The 16,889-nt window shown below is 32.1% G+C and overlaps 2 protein-coding genes across 2 annotated transcripts; both read right to left on the minus strand.

Annotated features, from left to right (window-relative positions):
- Window positions 1–7,232: 7,232 nt before the first annotated feature.
- Window positions 7,233–8,363, minus strand: LOC112418489 (ATP-dependent DNA helicase PIF1-like). Its single transcript, XM_024774873.1, has 2 exons — window positions 7,995–8,363; window positions 7,233–7,811 (listed from the first exon to the last, which is right to left on the minus strand). The coding sequence occupies exons 1-2, from the start codon at window positions 8,361–8,363 to the stop codon at window positions 7,233–7,235; spliced, it is 948 nt and encodes a 315-aa protein (XP_024630641.1).
- Window positions 8,364–13,841: 5,478 nt separating this feature from the next.
- LOC120577011 (uncharacterized) lies at window positions 13,842–15,182 on the minus strand. Its single transcript, XM_039827899.1, has one exon. It carries the CDS (start codon window positions 15,180–15,182, stop codon window positions 13,842–13,844), a length of 1,341 nt encoding a protein of 446 aa, XP_039683833.1.
- Window positions 15,183–16,889: the final 1,707 nt, after the last annotated feature.

Genomic DNA, 16,889 nt, shown 5'->3' on the forward strand with positions numbered 1-16,889 from the left:
GTTAGACTGCCCGTTGAACTCTCTTTTATTATGTATTATTTTTCTTATTACAACTCAAACATTTAAATATCCAATCATCATTCTTTATCTTTTGATAAAATATCTTTTTAAATTCTGATTTAATGCACATTAGAATTATAGAAATCAATACTTTTTTAGTAATTTCTATAATAAAACAATCTATAATAAAAACAATAAAAATTGAAATTCCTGTAAATAAAAAACTATAATATCAAATAAGTAAACTTATTTTGAATGCTTTCTACAACTAATTAGTTACCTTATTTTTAACTTTCATTTAAAATTTAAGGTTGACCATAATTTTTTTCATTAAATTTTAAATTAGCAACCACATAATATCAAATAAGTTATTTGTCTCAAATTTTTTATTTCATGCTTTGATTGATTCTCTTGATTCCGAGAACTTGCTCGCTTGGTTTGATTTTTTTTTTTTTTAATGATGGTTCAATGATCTAATGTTTACCAAGAATAGTAGAAACATGAGTTGAAGAACGGGATGAGGGTCAAGATTAAATACAAATAAGAAAATGAGACATACATATTCATTATTGAGTGATTTAAAATATTGTTTGAATTAATTTTTTGTGATTGCCTTGATTGATGCATTTCAAATTTTCTACAATTTGTTTACCTTTAATGCAATTAATTATTAATTAATGAGTTTTATTTATTTTTTTTAAATAAAAGAATTTTTTTTATGACGGTTTAAAAGTTATTCAATGGTGATTGATCATGGAAAACGGAAAACTTGCTATATATTCTTAAATGATTTAAAGAATACCGTGAATTTTAAAGATATTCTTGATTGCAACATGTCAAAGTTTCAACAATTAATTTATACTTCATCCGTTTCAAAATACATTTCATAATTTTACAATATGAATTATTCATATAACTTATACTGACCACATTTTTTAACTAATGTTAGCATGTGATGTTGTTTGATTTGTCTCAATGAATATTTTCAAATAGGATTATCAAAGAATATATTTATTTTTTAAAAAAGAAAGTAGGATTTTTTTTTATGCTTATTTAAAGATTATTGACCGTTAAAAATGATAAATATTAGAATTAATGCATTTTTTATATAGTAATTAATGCATGTATATCTTGCACATTAATACATATACAATTCTACAAATGTAAAATTTCTTTGTCAGAGTGAAAAAGATATAGTACAAATATCATTCTTTTAACATTCACCTTGAAGCAAACCCTTACCTTCAAAGAACTTTAATGTTAATAGAATTGGTCCATGAACCCATCCATGGACCATGCATACTTGATTCACCTCGAAGCAAACCTTGAACCCATTCTTTTTTTTGCTGAACTTATAGATATAGTACATTTGATGTACGATAATTTAAAACTATAAAGATGAACAACAAAAAAACATATAAATTTGATTTATATAATTTTTATATAGAGATTTTAAATTGTCTTATTTTTGGTGATGTTAATATTTTTAAAATTATATTTATACCAATAAGATTCATAAAATATATTTTAATTTATTTAACCTTTTTATATATGCTTAAAATTATGTAGTATAAAATTTATTTAATATATACAAACTTCTCAAATAAGTTGACTATCTCGAAAAATAAAAAATAAAATAGTTTACATATCATTAATGCATTAAAATCATATGATTCACCTTCATTTCCCCAATGAATGTATAAACCTTCTTTTCTCCAATAAATATATAAGATATTCTATTAATGGCTTTAAATTAATTTAATCAAAATAGTGTGATTCATATTACCTTTTAAAATTAATAATGATTTTGTGTGAATATTGAATAATTAAGTTTGTTAATATCTCATCAAACTACTATTTGTATAGACCAATTCTCGTTTTGTATATTAAATTTATGCTAAGAAAAAAGCAATATCGTTGTGTTAGAAAGAATGAAGACAATACGAAGAAAAAAACAATAATAGTGGATGTCTAACTCGAATTTTTCATTCGCACCCATAACCAAATTTCTATAATATTCAATAAGATCCTATCAATATTAGAATCTTAAGAAGAAGAAAAATCATGATAAACATATGACAGTGCTTACAATCTGTTTTTGTATATGCACATCAAAGATCAAAGTTGAAAGTACAACATAATCATTAATCTATATAAACACCACTATTTTGGAATGTGAAATATTATTTACAACACAAACTGTATCTCTAAAACTAATTACATGGAAAGTCGTGCAAAAGAATAATCATCACTTAAAAACTAATAAAATTCATTCATGCTAATCAAAGTGTTTAATCTAATTTCTTCTGAGTTCACACCGTATGTTGATTCTTCCATTGGATTCGTCGTTTGAGATCCACTTTTGCAACAATTAAAGATCAGGTGAATAAAGATCAAGATAAATTGAACATAGGAAAAATAGAGAGAAGTTCGTTTAATTGTTTTTCTAATTGAAAAAATTTCAGAAATCAAACCATTTTTAGGAATTAGATCTATGAAAAAAATGAATAAAATGAAAGAGTGATGAAGTTTTTCAAAATTTTATCATGAATCTCGAAATTGTGTGAAAATGTTGAATCTAAAAAACAAAATTTATAGCAAAAAGATGTGAAATTTGTGAGTTGTAACTCAAAACGTTGTGAAAATTGTGGGTCTCAAACACAATATTTATAGTCAACATGTATTAAGCAATCAAAAAAATTATTCCCTTAATTTATGGATGTAGTAATTGAAAATAAAATGATACAATAATTTTCAAAAAAAAATTATGATTATAATTAGAAAGAAATTTATAGTCAACATGTATTATTTGACATTAAAATATTTAATTTTAAATTTGATTTGAAATATTGGAATTAGAATTGAATTTGAATTTGAACATTAAATATAAATTTGTGAGGATGATTGTGGCGAGAGCATAAAATAAAGGGACACATATCAACACCAAAATAATAGAAAATCATTTCCATAACGGGACTTGAAAAAAGGTCTCAAACTTATATAATATAGATAAAGATAAAGATAAAGATTAAAACCTCGAATTAGATGTAATTCATCAATACCCATTTGAAGACATGTTTTCTCATTAAAAATAAGGAAATTCTTGCTTACCCGTCAATAAAAGGAGGGTAACACTACCCATTCTTTATATATTATTAATAAAAATAATAGAAAACAAATAAATACTTTGATTGGTGTCAACTTAGGGTTGTGTTACCCACATTTTATTGATGGGTAAGGAAGTTGTCACCAACAAAACATATTTTCTCAATTATTAAGAACGGGGTTAAATAGTTTGCTGAAAAATTCTAAAGCATTATCCGTCCATTCACCAAACATGTAATACATAAATATAAACTATTTAAATTATATAACTATAATATTTAAAATCTTAAAAAATTTATAAATAAATATCAAAATCATTTTAACCATGTACCTTAGATTAAAAATGATTTAAATTTTAGAATAATCAAAATATTTTTATTTATGCTTGTTCAACAGATAAAATGATAATGCCTATTAATTGATGAATATTTCCTAATTAAACGTCTTGGTCAATGGTAATGTCTATTGAATGGTGAATATTTCCTCATTAAATGTCCATTAAAACAATGGTTCCTTATAAATTTTGGTACTTGGAAAAAAAATTAAACTAATAAAAAAATATTAATGTAAAATATATACCTAGAATGGTACATATATCGTTTAATTTAGGATATGTATTATAAAAAATACCTTGAATGGTGAATATTTTGAATCGTAGGATAATCCGTCTAGGATATAAAAGGGTGAGGTTTATTTGGTTCTTATAACAAACAACAGATGTCTATGTTTTTGTGTCGATAATAAATTTAATCTCGGTTTTCTTAAAAAAAAATTATCTTCTATTTTATTTATAAAAATTAAAATATTAACAGTGTCTGAAAATATATGTAACACTTCAAGCACATTAAAAGTTATGGTCAATGATAATGTCTGTTGAATGTGAATATTTTTTTTTTAAATATTACCTTTAAAAGTTGTGGTTAACAATAATGCAATAATTGTGCTTTAATTATTTTAAAGGAATTGTGCTCTAACTTTTTTTTTTTTTTTTGAATTGTGCTTTAACGTAAAATGCAGTTAGATGGGTATATTTTAATTGCTAAATGGATAGCACGACCATGAGAAAAAATGGACATTTAACGTGTACCATATATCCTAAATGGATTATCAATATTGTTATCGTTATGAATAAAACGGTTCGACATAAATGGATAGTCCATTTTAATTCAAAATAAAACTCATTTTGCTCTTGACTTATAAAAAAATCAACATAAAACGGTTCAATAACTTCTTTTTTTGACAAAAAAAACGGTTCAATAACATTTTTTTGTTGAAGGATAATATTTTATATTGTTTTATTTTAACGATAATATTTTACACATTTCAATGAAGATTATTACAATCGGATGATATGAAAAAAAAAATCAATCTTAATAATTTTGATTATAGATGGAACAATTTTCAATTTTAACGTTAAACATTAGTAAAAAACTAATATTGAAAAATAATCTAAAAATCACAAAAAAAATTGAATAAATCACCAATAATGTAAACTACTAAAAAGTTCAAAATTTAAAAATCAAGACCTCTAGCCAATTTTATTGATTCATTAAAACCATCTCTAAAGATTTAGAAAGTTTGTCTCTATTCATGTCCCACAGAAAGTCATAGGGCGAAGGATTTGAACCATCATGTTCCATGTCTCTTAAAAAGAAGATCTATAATTTTATTTTGGTGTTCATTAATTTCGTTGAAAAATAAATTACAAAGAAGCAAATAACAAATTTCTATAATATACAATAAGATCTTATCAATATTATAATATTAAGAAACCATATGACAGTTCTTACACCATTTTTCCGAAGATGCACATCAAAGTTGAAAGTACAACATAATCATTAATCTATAGAAACAATACTATTTGGAACGTGAAATATCTATTGTTTACAAAAGAAAATATATCTCTAAAACTAATTAGATGAATAGTTATACAAAAGAATAATCATTGCTTAAAAAACTAATAAAATATATTCATTCTAATCAAAGTGTTTAATCCAATTTCTTCAGAGTTCACACCATTTGTTGATTCTTTCATCATATTCGACGTTTGAGATCCACTTCTGCAACAACTAAATAGAAAGTGAATAAAGATCAAGAATAATTGACAAAGAATAACAGAGAGGAGTTTGTTTAATTTTTTTTTTTTAATAATGAAGTTTGTTTAATTGTTGTACCAATGAAAAAACATTAGGAATTGATCCGGTATTAAGAATTAGATCTAAGCAGAAAAAAATGTGAATAAGAAGTAAAAATGAATAAAATAAAAGAATGATCTCGAGAAATTTTTCAAAATTTTAGTATAAATCTCGAAATTGAGTGAGAATTTTGAAACCAAATGTATAGCAGTGATATGAAAATTATGAGTTGTAACTAAAAATGATGTAAAAAGTGTGAACCTCAAACACAATATTTATAGCAAACATGTACGAAGCAATTACGAAAAAAATTCCCTTAATTTATGGATGTAGTAATTGATAATTAAATTGTACATTAATTATCAACAATTTGTATGATTAAAATTGAAAAGAAAAAAAAATACTCATGATTTTTTTAGGGGAAACAAATACTCATGATGTACATCTTTATTAAAAAAAAAAGTACTCATGATGTACATCTCTATTTATTTTTTTTTATTTAAATGTGTAAAAAATTGTAAATGTGTTCAAAAATCAAATGTATAATTTTTTTTCATGAATGTAGAAAATAATTTAACTTATGAGTTTGTGAAAATGACATAGCTCATGTTAATATCATAAAAAAATGAGACGAAAGGTGTGCTAAGTTTAATGCAGTAATAACAACGTCATTAATATGTCAAAACAAAATAAACAATGTCATCTCGTCAAAAAAAAAATGTCATTAAATCCTTTTATTTGTTTCATTCGGCGATAATAAATTACGAAGATATTTTGTAGGCTCTGCTTAATGAAACAGTCTATATTACGCCATCTATTTAATAATTTGTCGGTTTTATCGGTCTGGTCTTAAATCAGTTTTGCTCCCAAAACACCAATCTGGCAAAAGATGGAGGATCAGTCTTAAATCAGTTTTAATGGCAAGGTCCAAAGATGGAGAATCATTATGAGCAAAAGGAAACATGTTTTTTTTTTGTTTTTTGTTTAATAATATGGCTCGATATAAGTTATCAAATATTAACAAAAACATAAAAAACTATAACGTAAATCTTTATATTTATTTCTTGTTAATAACATGGCTACTTGATATAAGTTATAAAATATATAACAATAGTCTTAAATTTAACCGGTTTCCCTAAAAAAAAATCAGTTTAATCGGTCAAATAAATCCGAATAAAAAATCAATAGGACTATTAATTTAATGGCATCTGATCGATTTCCATAAAAAAATACAATATTTTCCATTAAAAAATTATTATTAAATTTTTTTTGGAGAGAATTTACATATTGCATTACATTATAATACAAATAATAATATAATATAATATAATTGATACACATGGTTCCAAAAATTAATTACAAAAATTAATTAGGAAAGTTTTAATAATTCAAAGTTATAATAATTCCAAAAATAATGCATAAGAATAAAACAATATAAGAGTGCCACATGTCGTGACTTCATGAAATTCTAAAACATTGAAATATAGTGACACATGTCAAGAGCAAAAGAGTAGAGAATTATTTCCATAAAAGTCTATGAAATGGGTCCTAAATTTATATTATATAGATGATGATGATGTTGTCATAGGAAGACATGGTTTTGGACACCAAGGCAAATACTTTGTCATCAATGTTGCACATAGAAGAAAGTGACTCCTCATCCTTCCAACTGTTCCATTTTTTCTGAAACTCTCCCTCCTGAATTTTGTGATAAGTTTGAAACATGTTATTATCATTAGTTGTTGAAAACAACATGTTAATTTAAGATTTAAGTGTAACATACCTTTTTTTCAAAGTACATATCAAGATGCTTTTTTTTTTCAACTGCTTACATAGATGGAAGATATCAGTGTGTTCTAACTTTCCTGCATAAGAAAAAAAAAATTATATACTGTTTAAATGATCGAACATGATGTAATGTTTTCAGTTAATTTGTATTTATGATGACATACTTGTGTATGTTACATGTTAAATGTAATTAGTAATAAATACTTATGTTTCTTTAAACAAAATTTCCTTGTAAACCACATTTTTTGTGAACTTTCCGTCCTCCCCTTCCAGTTTTCCATCCTTAATCAACACTCTTGTTGTGGCTCGAGAAACACCTCTAGATAAAGCAACATACAACTGACCATGACTGAAAACATGTCGTGTAAGATAGATTCCAACTTTCGGAATTGTTTTCCCTTGTGATTTGTTTATAGTGATTGCAAAACTTAGTTTGACAGGGAATTGTTTTCTACTTAGCACAAAAGGAAGTCCTGCACCTTCAGTGGTTTTAAGCTTAATTCTGGGCAAGAAAGCTCTATTCCCAGCGTTGCTTCCTGTTAGTATTTCGACATCCAATAAATTGCAGAATAAACCACGACATAGAAGTCTTGTCTCGTTACAAAGTCCATATTTGGGGTCTATGTTTTGCAACAACATCAATGGAGCTCCCTCTTTTAGCTTTAAAATATGTGGTGGTAAACTTCCAGTTGCAATTGTGTTTAAGTATTCCTGTTGATATAAGTTATGCGAGTCACCCTCAACCTCGTCAAATGAAAATAGATTATGTTCTTCTGCAGGGAACTGGTCAATAATTATGTCATTCAACATTTTCACATCACGATTCTTTGGAGTGAGTATGGCTCTTTCTACCATATAAGATGCATCCAAAACATGGTTTTATAAATGAGGAAATGTATGTTGTATGAGATTATGTATTGAACTTTCTCCCTCCCATTGTATTCCTATTTCGTAGGGTACCCTAACCATATCATCTGATTTGGTAGGTTCGTTGCCATCTCCAATCCGCATAAGAAATTCTGCAAATTCATGATCATGCATTGATCGCATATTTTGGCGCAAATGTAGGACCTTTGTAATGGCCCATAAATTAGACCGAACGATGCATGCATATATCATTTGCGATTTGTTTGCCTTTGCAATAACTGGAAGCACTTGACGAAAATCTCCCCCCATAATAACCACTTTCCCACCAAATGGTGCATTGCTACCCATAACATCTTGTAGTGTTCGGTCTAATGCTTCTACACAATACTTGTTTATCATGGGGGCTTCATCCCAAATGATTGCAGTAGCCCTTCTCATGAGTTTCGCAAGGTCGCCTTGCTTAGGCATTGTGCATCTGGAAGATGGCTCTTGTAACACCCCGTTTCCCAAAATCAATTAAATAATAATTTTTCAACATCAGAGTAAAACCCCAACGGGCATGTCACACTACAATTTCAAATTTCTTAAATAGAATATATAAAAATCTATTTAATTAAACATTCTTCAAAATTCATCATTAAACTTGCAGCGATTCTTACCTCAAACAAACAACTCAGGATACGATTCTTGCATCTTACTTTCCAGCTCCCAAGTCAAACTTTCACCAGTCGCTCCACCCCAAACAACTCTTACAAGAATTTTCAAAACAAACACCACCGCAGCTAACTCCAAATCATGTGTAGGATAATTCTTTTCATGAATCCTCAACTGCCTAGAAGCATAAGCTACCACTTTGCCCTCTTGCATCAAAACACCACCGAAGCCCAACTTAGACGCATCACAATAAACAACGAATGGCTCTTCCGGCTTAGGTAAAATCAAAATAGAAGCAGTTGTCAATCTTCTCTTCAACTCACTGAAGCTACTCTCGCACTGAGCATCCCAAACAAAGGACTTACCCTTACAGGTCAACTGAGTCAAAGGAAGTGCCAACTTCGAAAATCCTTCAATGAACCTGCGGTAATAACCAGCCAAACCCAAGAAGCTTCTGATCTCTGTCACTGACTTCGGAGTCTCCCATTGTGATACTGCATCAACTTTTGAAGGATCAATACCACTACCAGAAATAATGTGGCCAAGAAAACTCACTTCACTTAACCAGAATTCACATTTCGACAACTTAGCATACAACTTTTTCTCTTTCAGTACTTGCAATACAATCCTCAGATGTTCTGCATGCTCCTCTTCAGTCTTGGAATAAATTAGGATATCATCAATGAATACAACCACAAACTTATCCAGAAAGGCATGAAAAATTCGGTTCATATACTCCATGAACACACCAGGCGCATTAGTAACACCGAAAGGCATTACCTTGTATTCGTAATGACCATAACGTGTCCTAAAGGCCGTCTTCTGCATATCTTCATCCTTCACCTTAATTTGATGGTAACCATACCTCAAGTGAATCTTACTGAAAATCTTTGCACCAACCAACTGATCCATCAAGTCATCAATCCTTGGAAGCGGATACCTGTTATTTATTGTAACTTTGTTCAACTGACGGTAATCTATACACAACCTCATGCTACCATCCTTCTTCTTTACCAACAACACAGGCGCTCCCCACGGTGAAACACTGGGTCGAACAAACTTCTTATCAAGCAAGTCTTCCAACTGTTTCTTCTATTCAGCTAACTCAGAAGCTGACATACGGTACGGTGCCATCGACACCGGCTTTGTTCCCGGAACAAGGTCAATGGAAAACTCAACCTCCCTCTCTAGTGGCACGTCTGGAATCTCATCCGGAAAAACTTCAGGAAATTCATTCACCACTGGTAACCTGTCAATCACAGCCTGATTTTCTAACGACAAATATGCCATTAAAGAATACATCAGAATTCCATCACGTTCTATCTGCTTCATCTGTTTCGTAGTCAAGAACTCAACTCCACCCTCTTCTTCAGCAGAAGAAAAATGTACCGTTTTACTAAAGCAATTGATATGAACTCGGTTATACTCTAACCAATTCATTCCAAAAATAACGTCCATTCCCGTCAACGGCAAACAAACTAAGTCTACCTCAAAATCTCTACCAAACATAGATATAGGACACCTCAAACAAACAAGAGAAGTAGTTACTGAACCCTTAGCTGGAGTTTCAACAACCATTTCTCCTTTCATATCAGATACAATCAAACCCAACTTATATGCACTTTCTAGAGCAATGAAACAATGAGTAGCACCAGTGTCTATAATAGCAATTAAAGGAGTACTATTAAAGAAACAAGTACCTCTAATAAGCCTGTCCTCATTAGTAGTCTGCGTACCAGTCAAAGCAAACACTTTTCCACTAGTTCTAACCTTCTTCGACTGTGTGCACTGTGTACTGATATGGCCCTCTTCGTTACAGTTATAACATACAACATCACCATCCTTGCAATCCGCTAAAAGGTGACCCTTCTGACCACACCTGAAGCACTTCTTCTCATCCTTGGTACAAACATTACTCTTGTGGCCTTTCTCGCCACACTTAAAACAAACTATCTCACCAGGAGCATCTCTCCTAACGGGCCTCCTCTCATCATTCAGTCTCTGCTTACCCTTGTCAGCAGGGGCACTGTACGGCTTAGGACGACTCTGCTGTCCCTTACCTCTTCGCTCACTCATCACCTTATAATGAGCTTTGGTGTCCTCCTCATAGATCCTGCAACGACTTACCAAATCAGAGAAAATTCTAATCTGTTGGTACCCTATGGCTCTCTTGATATCAGCTCTCAAGCCATTCTCAAACTTTATACATTTGGAGAATTCAGCTGTCTCCGCAGTATAGTGAGGGTAGAACTTTGCAAGTTCCACAAACTTTGCAGCATACTCAACAACAGACATAGCACCCTACTTCAGTTCCAGAAATTCAATCTCTTTCCTACCTCGGACATCTTCCGGAAAGTACCTGTTCAGAAATTCCCTCCTGAACACCGCCCAGGTCACTACAGCTCCATCATGTTCCAACACAGGCAGCAAACTTACCCACCAGTCATCTGCCTCCTCAGCCAACATGTGCGTCCCAAACCGCACCTTTTGCACTTCAGAGCACTGCATGACCCTGAAAATGCTCTCCACTTCCTTCAACCACGACTGGGCACCATCTGGATCATACCTTCCCTTGAATGTTGGGGGATGATTCCTCAAAAAGGTCTCCAGCATCCTCACTTCTCCATTACCAGCTCTAGCTTGCGGTTGCTGTTGAACAGCTTGAGCTACAGCCTCAAGTGCAGCAGCAATAACAACATCGTTTCTACCAGCCATCTTAAGATTCTACATTAGAAACAACAATTCAGAACAACAACAACAACATTAGAGTTGACACTCTATCCTAGGTGGCTCAACACGACTCTACTACTTGGCCGGACGGACCAACCTGCTCTGATACCAATTGTAACACCCCGTTTCCCAAAATCAATTAAATAATAATTTTTCAACATCAGAGTAAAACCCCAACGGGCATGTCACACTACAATTTCAAATTTCTTAAATAGAATATATAAAAATCTATTTAATTAAACATCCTTCAAAATTCATCATTAAACTTGGAGCGGAATAATTCAACTTTAATTAACAATCATCTCCAATAAATATTCATGGCATAGAAGCCTCAACAAGCAAAACCAATCATCAATAGGGCTACAACAGCAATATTCAAAATTTGATACATAGGAAAGAAATTAAACACATAAAATCCCATCCCACGTATCAGAGCCCTAGACACTTTGAGCCACTACCAACTACTCAGGATCACCTGCAAGTTACCCATAGGAAGGGCAACATTTTCAAGCAGAAGGGGTGAGATTCACAACAATAATATAGATAAAGAATGCATCATTTGAATCTAACACCCTATCACATAATTCATCAACAACATATAAATATCATCAATTCCAATATCATCAACAAATGGTAATTAATAACTCACTCAACGACTCATGCAACTCATCACCACTCCACTAAGACTCCTCTAACAACACCCATGCATGTGGTACCAAAATCAGGACCGTAGCCCTCACCGCTGTAGAATGGTTAAAGCATTCATTTTCAGGACATAAGTCCTCACCACTAACACCAATAACACCACTTTGAGCAACTAGTACTCCACCACTTTGAACGACAAGGCGTTCCAGAGCCGAAGCCCTCCCACTGTTATGCTTATGCAACTGACCCACTTGTGTATATCTACATACAACCCAACATATACATATATGTGTATATGACTCACCACTCCAATTTACAACATTCAAGTATAACTTAATTAATTAAAAGCATACATCCAGCCAGCATCCATTACAACCAATATAGAACATCCAGAAAAATACACCAATATAAAAGTCATGCTTAATCATCAAGATAAATCAACCATCTACAACAGAATCCAATCCAACAAATACTGGGCAACTCGCCTCGCGAGCACATCTGCTCGCTATGGCGAGTTCGAGGCGAACTCGAAGCGAACAGAAAAAGGCTGCTCTCGGGAGTTTTGACATTTTTCTCACTAAATCCTCATTTCCAAGTTCCCTATTCAACTTTTTGATTAAAAAATTGCACCAGTCTTCTCTAAAATCATCTAGGTACATAAAACTACCCAAAATACGGCTTATAACAACACTTCAAAAATCCAGTTTTCCTCACAGGTACTCGCCATGGCGAGTTGTCTCACTCGCGAGGCGAGCCATGAAGTTGCTCACTCGCCTTGGCGAGCAAAGGCTACTCGCGAGGCGAGCGATGAACTCCTGTACGGGCAGAATGCAGGTTTTTCCCAAAAATCCCATTTTCCTCCAATTCACTCCCCAAATCAGTTTACAGATATGCAATGAAAGGTTATATGCACTCAGAATCCATTTCTAACATCAAAGACACAATCCCTACTCTCAAAACCCATTAATTTAACAAAACCTAACTTCTCCCAATTCTCACATAAACCTGTTAAAAACAAAATCAGAATTCAGAACCTATACAATTGCGGTAAACCTCACCCTTACCTTAGTTTTGCAGAAAGATCAGCACAGAAAATGACAGCCTTGGCTCCCTTGCTCTTCTCTCCTTTTCTCCCAAAACTGACAGTTACACGTGAAAACGTATTCTGATTCTTTCTTTCTTTCTTAACTCCTTTCTTAACTTCCCTTTATTTTAGTTACTCCCCCTTAATTCTATTAAATATTACTTAACTCCCCACATTCCAAAATAATACTAATTCTCACTTATTCTAATTATTATTAAAATAAACTATATAATAAAATAAACACACCACATAAATCACCAAAAATCATATATAAGACTCCACATAATCAAAAATAATTAAATAATGATTAGAGCGTTACAGCTCTAACTCGAAGGGTATTCTGAATCGAGAGTGTGCAGTTCTTCCACCGGGTAATAATGTAGCAGTTATACCAGATGAAGCCGTTGTTAAAAAATGTCTCCTCTACTTCTCAAAACTGCCATTATTGCTCGATAGAAGAATGTTTTTCCTCTACCTCCAGGACCATCAACAAAAAAAACAGCGCTTTCCTTATGGTTGATGACATTCATAATGGTGTTGAACGCAAACATCTGATCACTATTTAACTTTTCAACAGATTGAATGTCTTCATGTGGAATTTGGACTGATAACTCTTCCAAAATCATTTTTGGCACTCCATCACCTTCTGTAGTTTCGATAGTTATCGCAGGAAGATCATAGTCTTTGATAAACTTTCAGTGAAGAAGCAAGAGATCCCTTAATTCTCTCAATAACTTATTAGTTAAGTTATCTCCCACGATATTGTTTGTTAGTTGATAATCTTGAACCATGTGGGGGTAAAATTTATTAAACAGACATCTAACATCAGTTGGCTAACAAAAAACTAATATAGTGGCAAACAACCTTCTTAAAGCATATGGCATACGTTGATTTGACGCGTCAACCATGCATTCTCGAATACTATTGTCGCTCTCCAAAAATCCATGACACTCTGCTGACATTTTGAATGTGTGACAGAAAGTTCCATTACATGTGAGAAGGTATTCCCAACTTGTTGGACCTCGCAAATGAGATAATAGGACACGTAAGTAGAATTTCACTCCTTCTGAAGGGGACACTGTATATATTCGACCAATAACTTTTCGGTTATTTTTTCTTCTCTGCCATTTCTTAACCCCTTTTTTCCAGCAATAATGCTCTGGAATCTGTCTATACAATAAATTTCTAGCATATGGATCCATTTGGTTTAGTGCAAGGAATTCTGTGAGCATTGTTTTTGAATTTCGGTCATCATTCAGCACAGCAGCAACTTGTTGATGGTTATAATATCGCACTTGTTGATGATTTGGTAAGTGAATTTGCAGTCTTTCAACGGAGGGATATAACTTGTATAAAGTGAATTTAAATATTCTCCATAATGCCTCTGGAGCACAAATCCATCTTGCATCTACAAACTGCTGAATATCATCCATATTTGTTCCTCTATGAACTTCCATCGCGACACGACCAGGTCCCTTGTAAACATATTTGTAGAGATATTTAATGCTTTTGATGTTGCTGCATACCTCAACATTTATGTGATAGTCATATTTTAACAGCAACCATGGATTATAAGGAACCACCCATCTGTTATCTACATGAATATTTCTATAAAGAGAAACTGGTTCATTAAATTGTCTTCTGTATTGAGGATATGAGTCATTTCCTTGACGGGTCTCTTCTACAAATTCTTTTGGATATCGCTTTTTACATTGCCCTTCTTTACTCATGCATGGTGACTTTTGATTCAGCCTGCCGCATGGCCCATGAATCAAGTGTTTTAGGACTGCCTCATACAATTGGGGCTCAGATTCAACCTTTGGTATTTCTGCTCTTACCACCTTATAATAATCTTCTGGTTCTCGTAACTTGTCATCGTTATCAAAGATTAACAACATATGCACATGTGGGAGACCTCGTTTCTGAAATTTAGTTACATACATATAACTTTTAACCTTTCCTAAGACACCTTTAGTTATGACATCATCCTTCAATTGCTCAAATTTAGAGCGGAATATTCTTGTTAGCAAGTCAGGACGATCTTGTGGGGTTTGATTAGGGCCAAGTTCAGAAGTGATCTCAGACCAAGAAAGGTTACATGTCATTGTGAGAAAAATATCCGGTTTACCATCTTTAAGCACAATGGCCATACCGTCTTGGTATCTCTGTGTCATATCTCGTTTACTACCCATAAATGATGATGGAAATATTAACCTCTACCCGACATTTGCTATGAAAAAACATTTGCAATGTGTCGGTAATAGAATGTAAAAAACAAAATATATATAACATATAAAAAATTTGTTTAATGTTGCACGAATCTATATTAAATGAAATAATTTATTATATAGATTTTACACAAATATTTAAGTATGTAGGTATTATGGGCATAAAATTATTATGTACCTGGAGCATGTAACTATAGTATGCCCGACATGAAATCTTTGTTCCAGAAGAATTTCTTGTTTGGAGGTCCCCAACCATATGTACCAAAGGGAAACAATAACGGATATTGCAATGGATCATAATATCCCATTGTTTCTTGAACCTTTTGTAGATTTCCATCGTTACTGAAGATGTTTATATCTCGTCCACGTTCCAGGGTTACATCATCACCGCCAACAATAATTGCAGCGACTTGTGAAGCAGATGGGAGATTATATTGAGGTTGATTTGATAGACGCTCCTTAATAAGAAGCCTACACTCGTGAACATTCGACTGAAGTGCAAGCTATCTTAAATTATGCACAAAAGGATTGTATTGGTGGAGCATATTTTTCAATCTACGCACAACAGCTTGGTTTAGTTGAGGGTTTTCTATCATTCTATTTTGAAGCTCATTGTCCGTATCATAAATGTACAATTGTAAAAACCGCGGCCTAGAACCTTGATTTGGATGAAATCCACCTATTTTGTGGAAAATTGATCCTTGGGCACGGAATGTGTATATACCACGACTTGTAGCATGCATTGTTTCATCGATATGAACACCCAAGGAAGTGAACGACATAACATGGTTGTAACCTTTAATATTTTGTCTAAAATGTCGACCTGCAATTGTAGTGTCTGAAAATAACTGGCGCAACTCTTCGGGAGCAGCTACTTGTGTAACTGTCGCATTTCCATTTTTGCAGCACATATATTGGGTTTCTTTGTAAAACAATTTTCCATTGCATTGTCTACACATACGTGGTGTAGGGAGCAGAGCGTTGATCATCATGACAATATTTTTGAAATTTTGTGCACTGTTATGTATTGCTTGAAATGTACACCGTGGAACTGGATGTTAAATATATAATGTTATGATAGTCAAGTATAAGTACCTATGTTATCAGAGTGGAAAAAAATAGATAGATAACAAACACGGGAGTGCCCGTCATGAAGACATTTTTTTTGTTAACTTGGTTAGTGGTTAAAATTCACTTTTAAGGTGAATATGCGAGGTGAAGGAGATTCAAAATCTGATCATTGTATATTATAATGCATTGTTCCTATTAATTGAACTATTCTCATAGTGATCGTCTTGACGATAGTATTTGAAATCTGTCAGACCGACTAACTTAATAAGAACATATTTTATTTTGGGACATATTACACAAACCTCTATTTTTGTTTGAAAATTTCCTTATAAATTTAAAATAGTGTGGTCCACCTTCCTGTTTAAGAAAGAAGTGGTTCACCTCTGAATCGGGTCCGTATTTAAAGAACGGAAATTTATTATTTGTGTTTTAAGACAATACATACTCTCGTCATCATAGTTCACTATTAGGAGGCACACTTTTTTTTTTTTTTGGTATAGGCACACTTTTAATTTAATATATGAATTAAAATAGTTTTTTCTAGAGTAAATTGTTCATTGGCTAGTTGTTATTAGTATGTTT

Source organism: Medicago truncatula, chromosome 7 (genome assembly GCF_003473485.1).
Source record: "Medicago truncatula cultivar Jemalong A17 chromosome 7, MtrunA17r5.0-ANR, whole genome shotgun sequence".
NCBI classification, from domain to species: Eukaryota; Viridiplantae; Streptophyta; class Magnoliopsida; order Fabales; family Fabaceae; genus Medicago; species Medicago truncatula.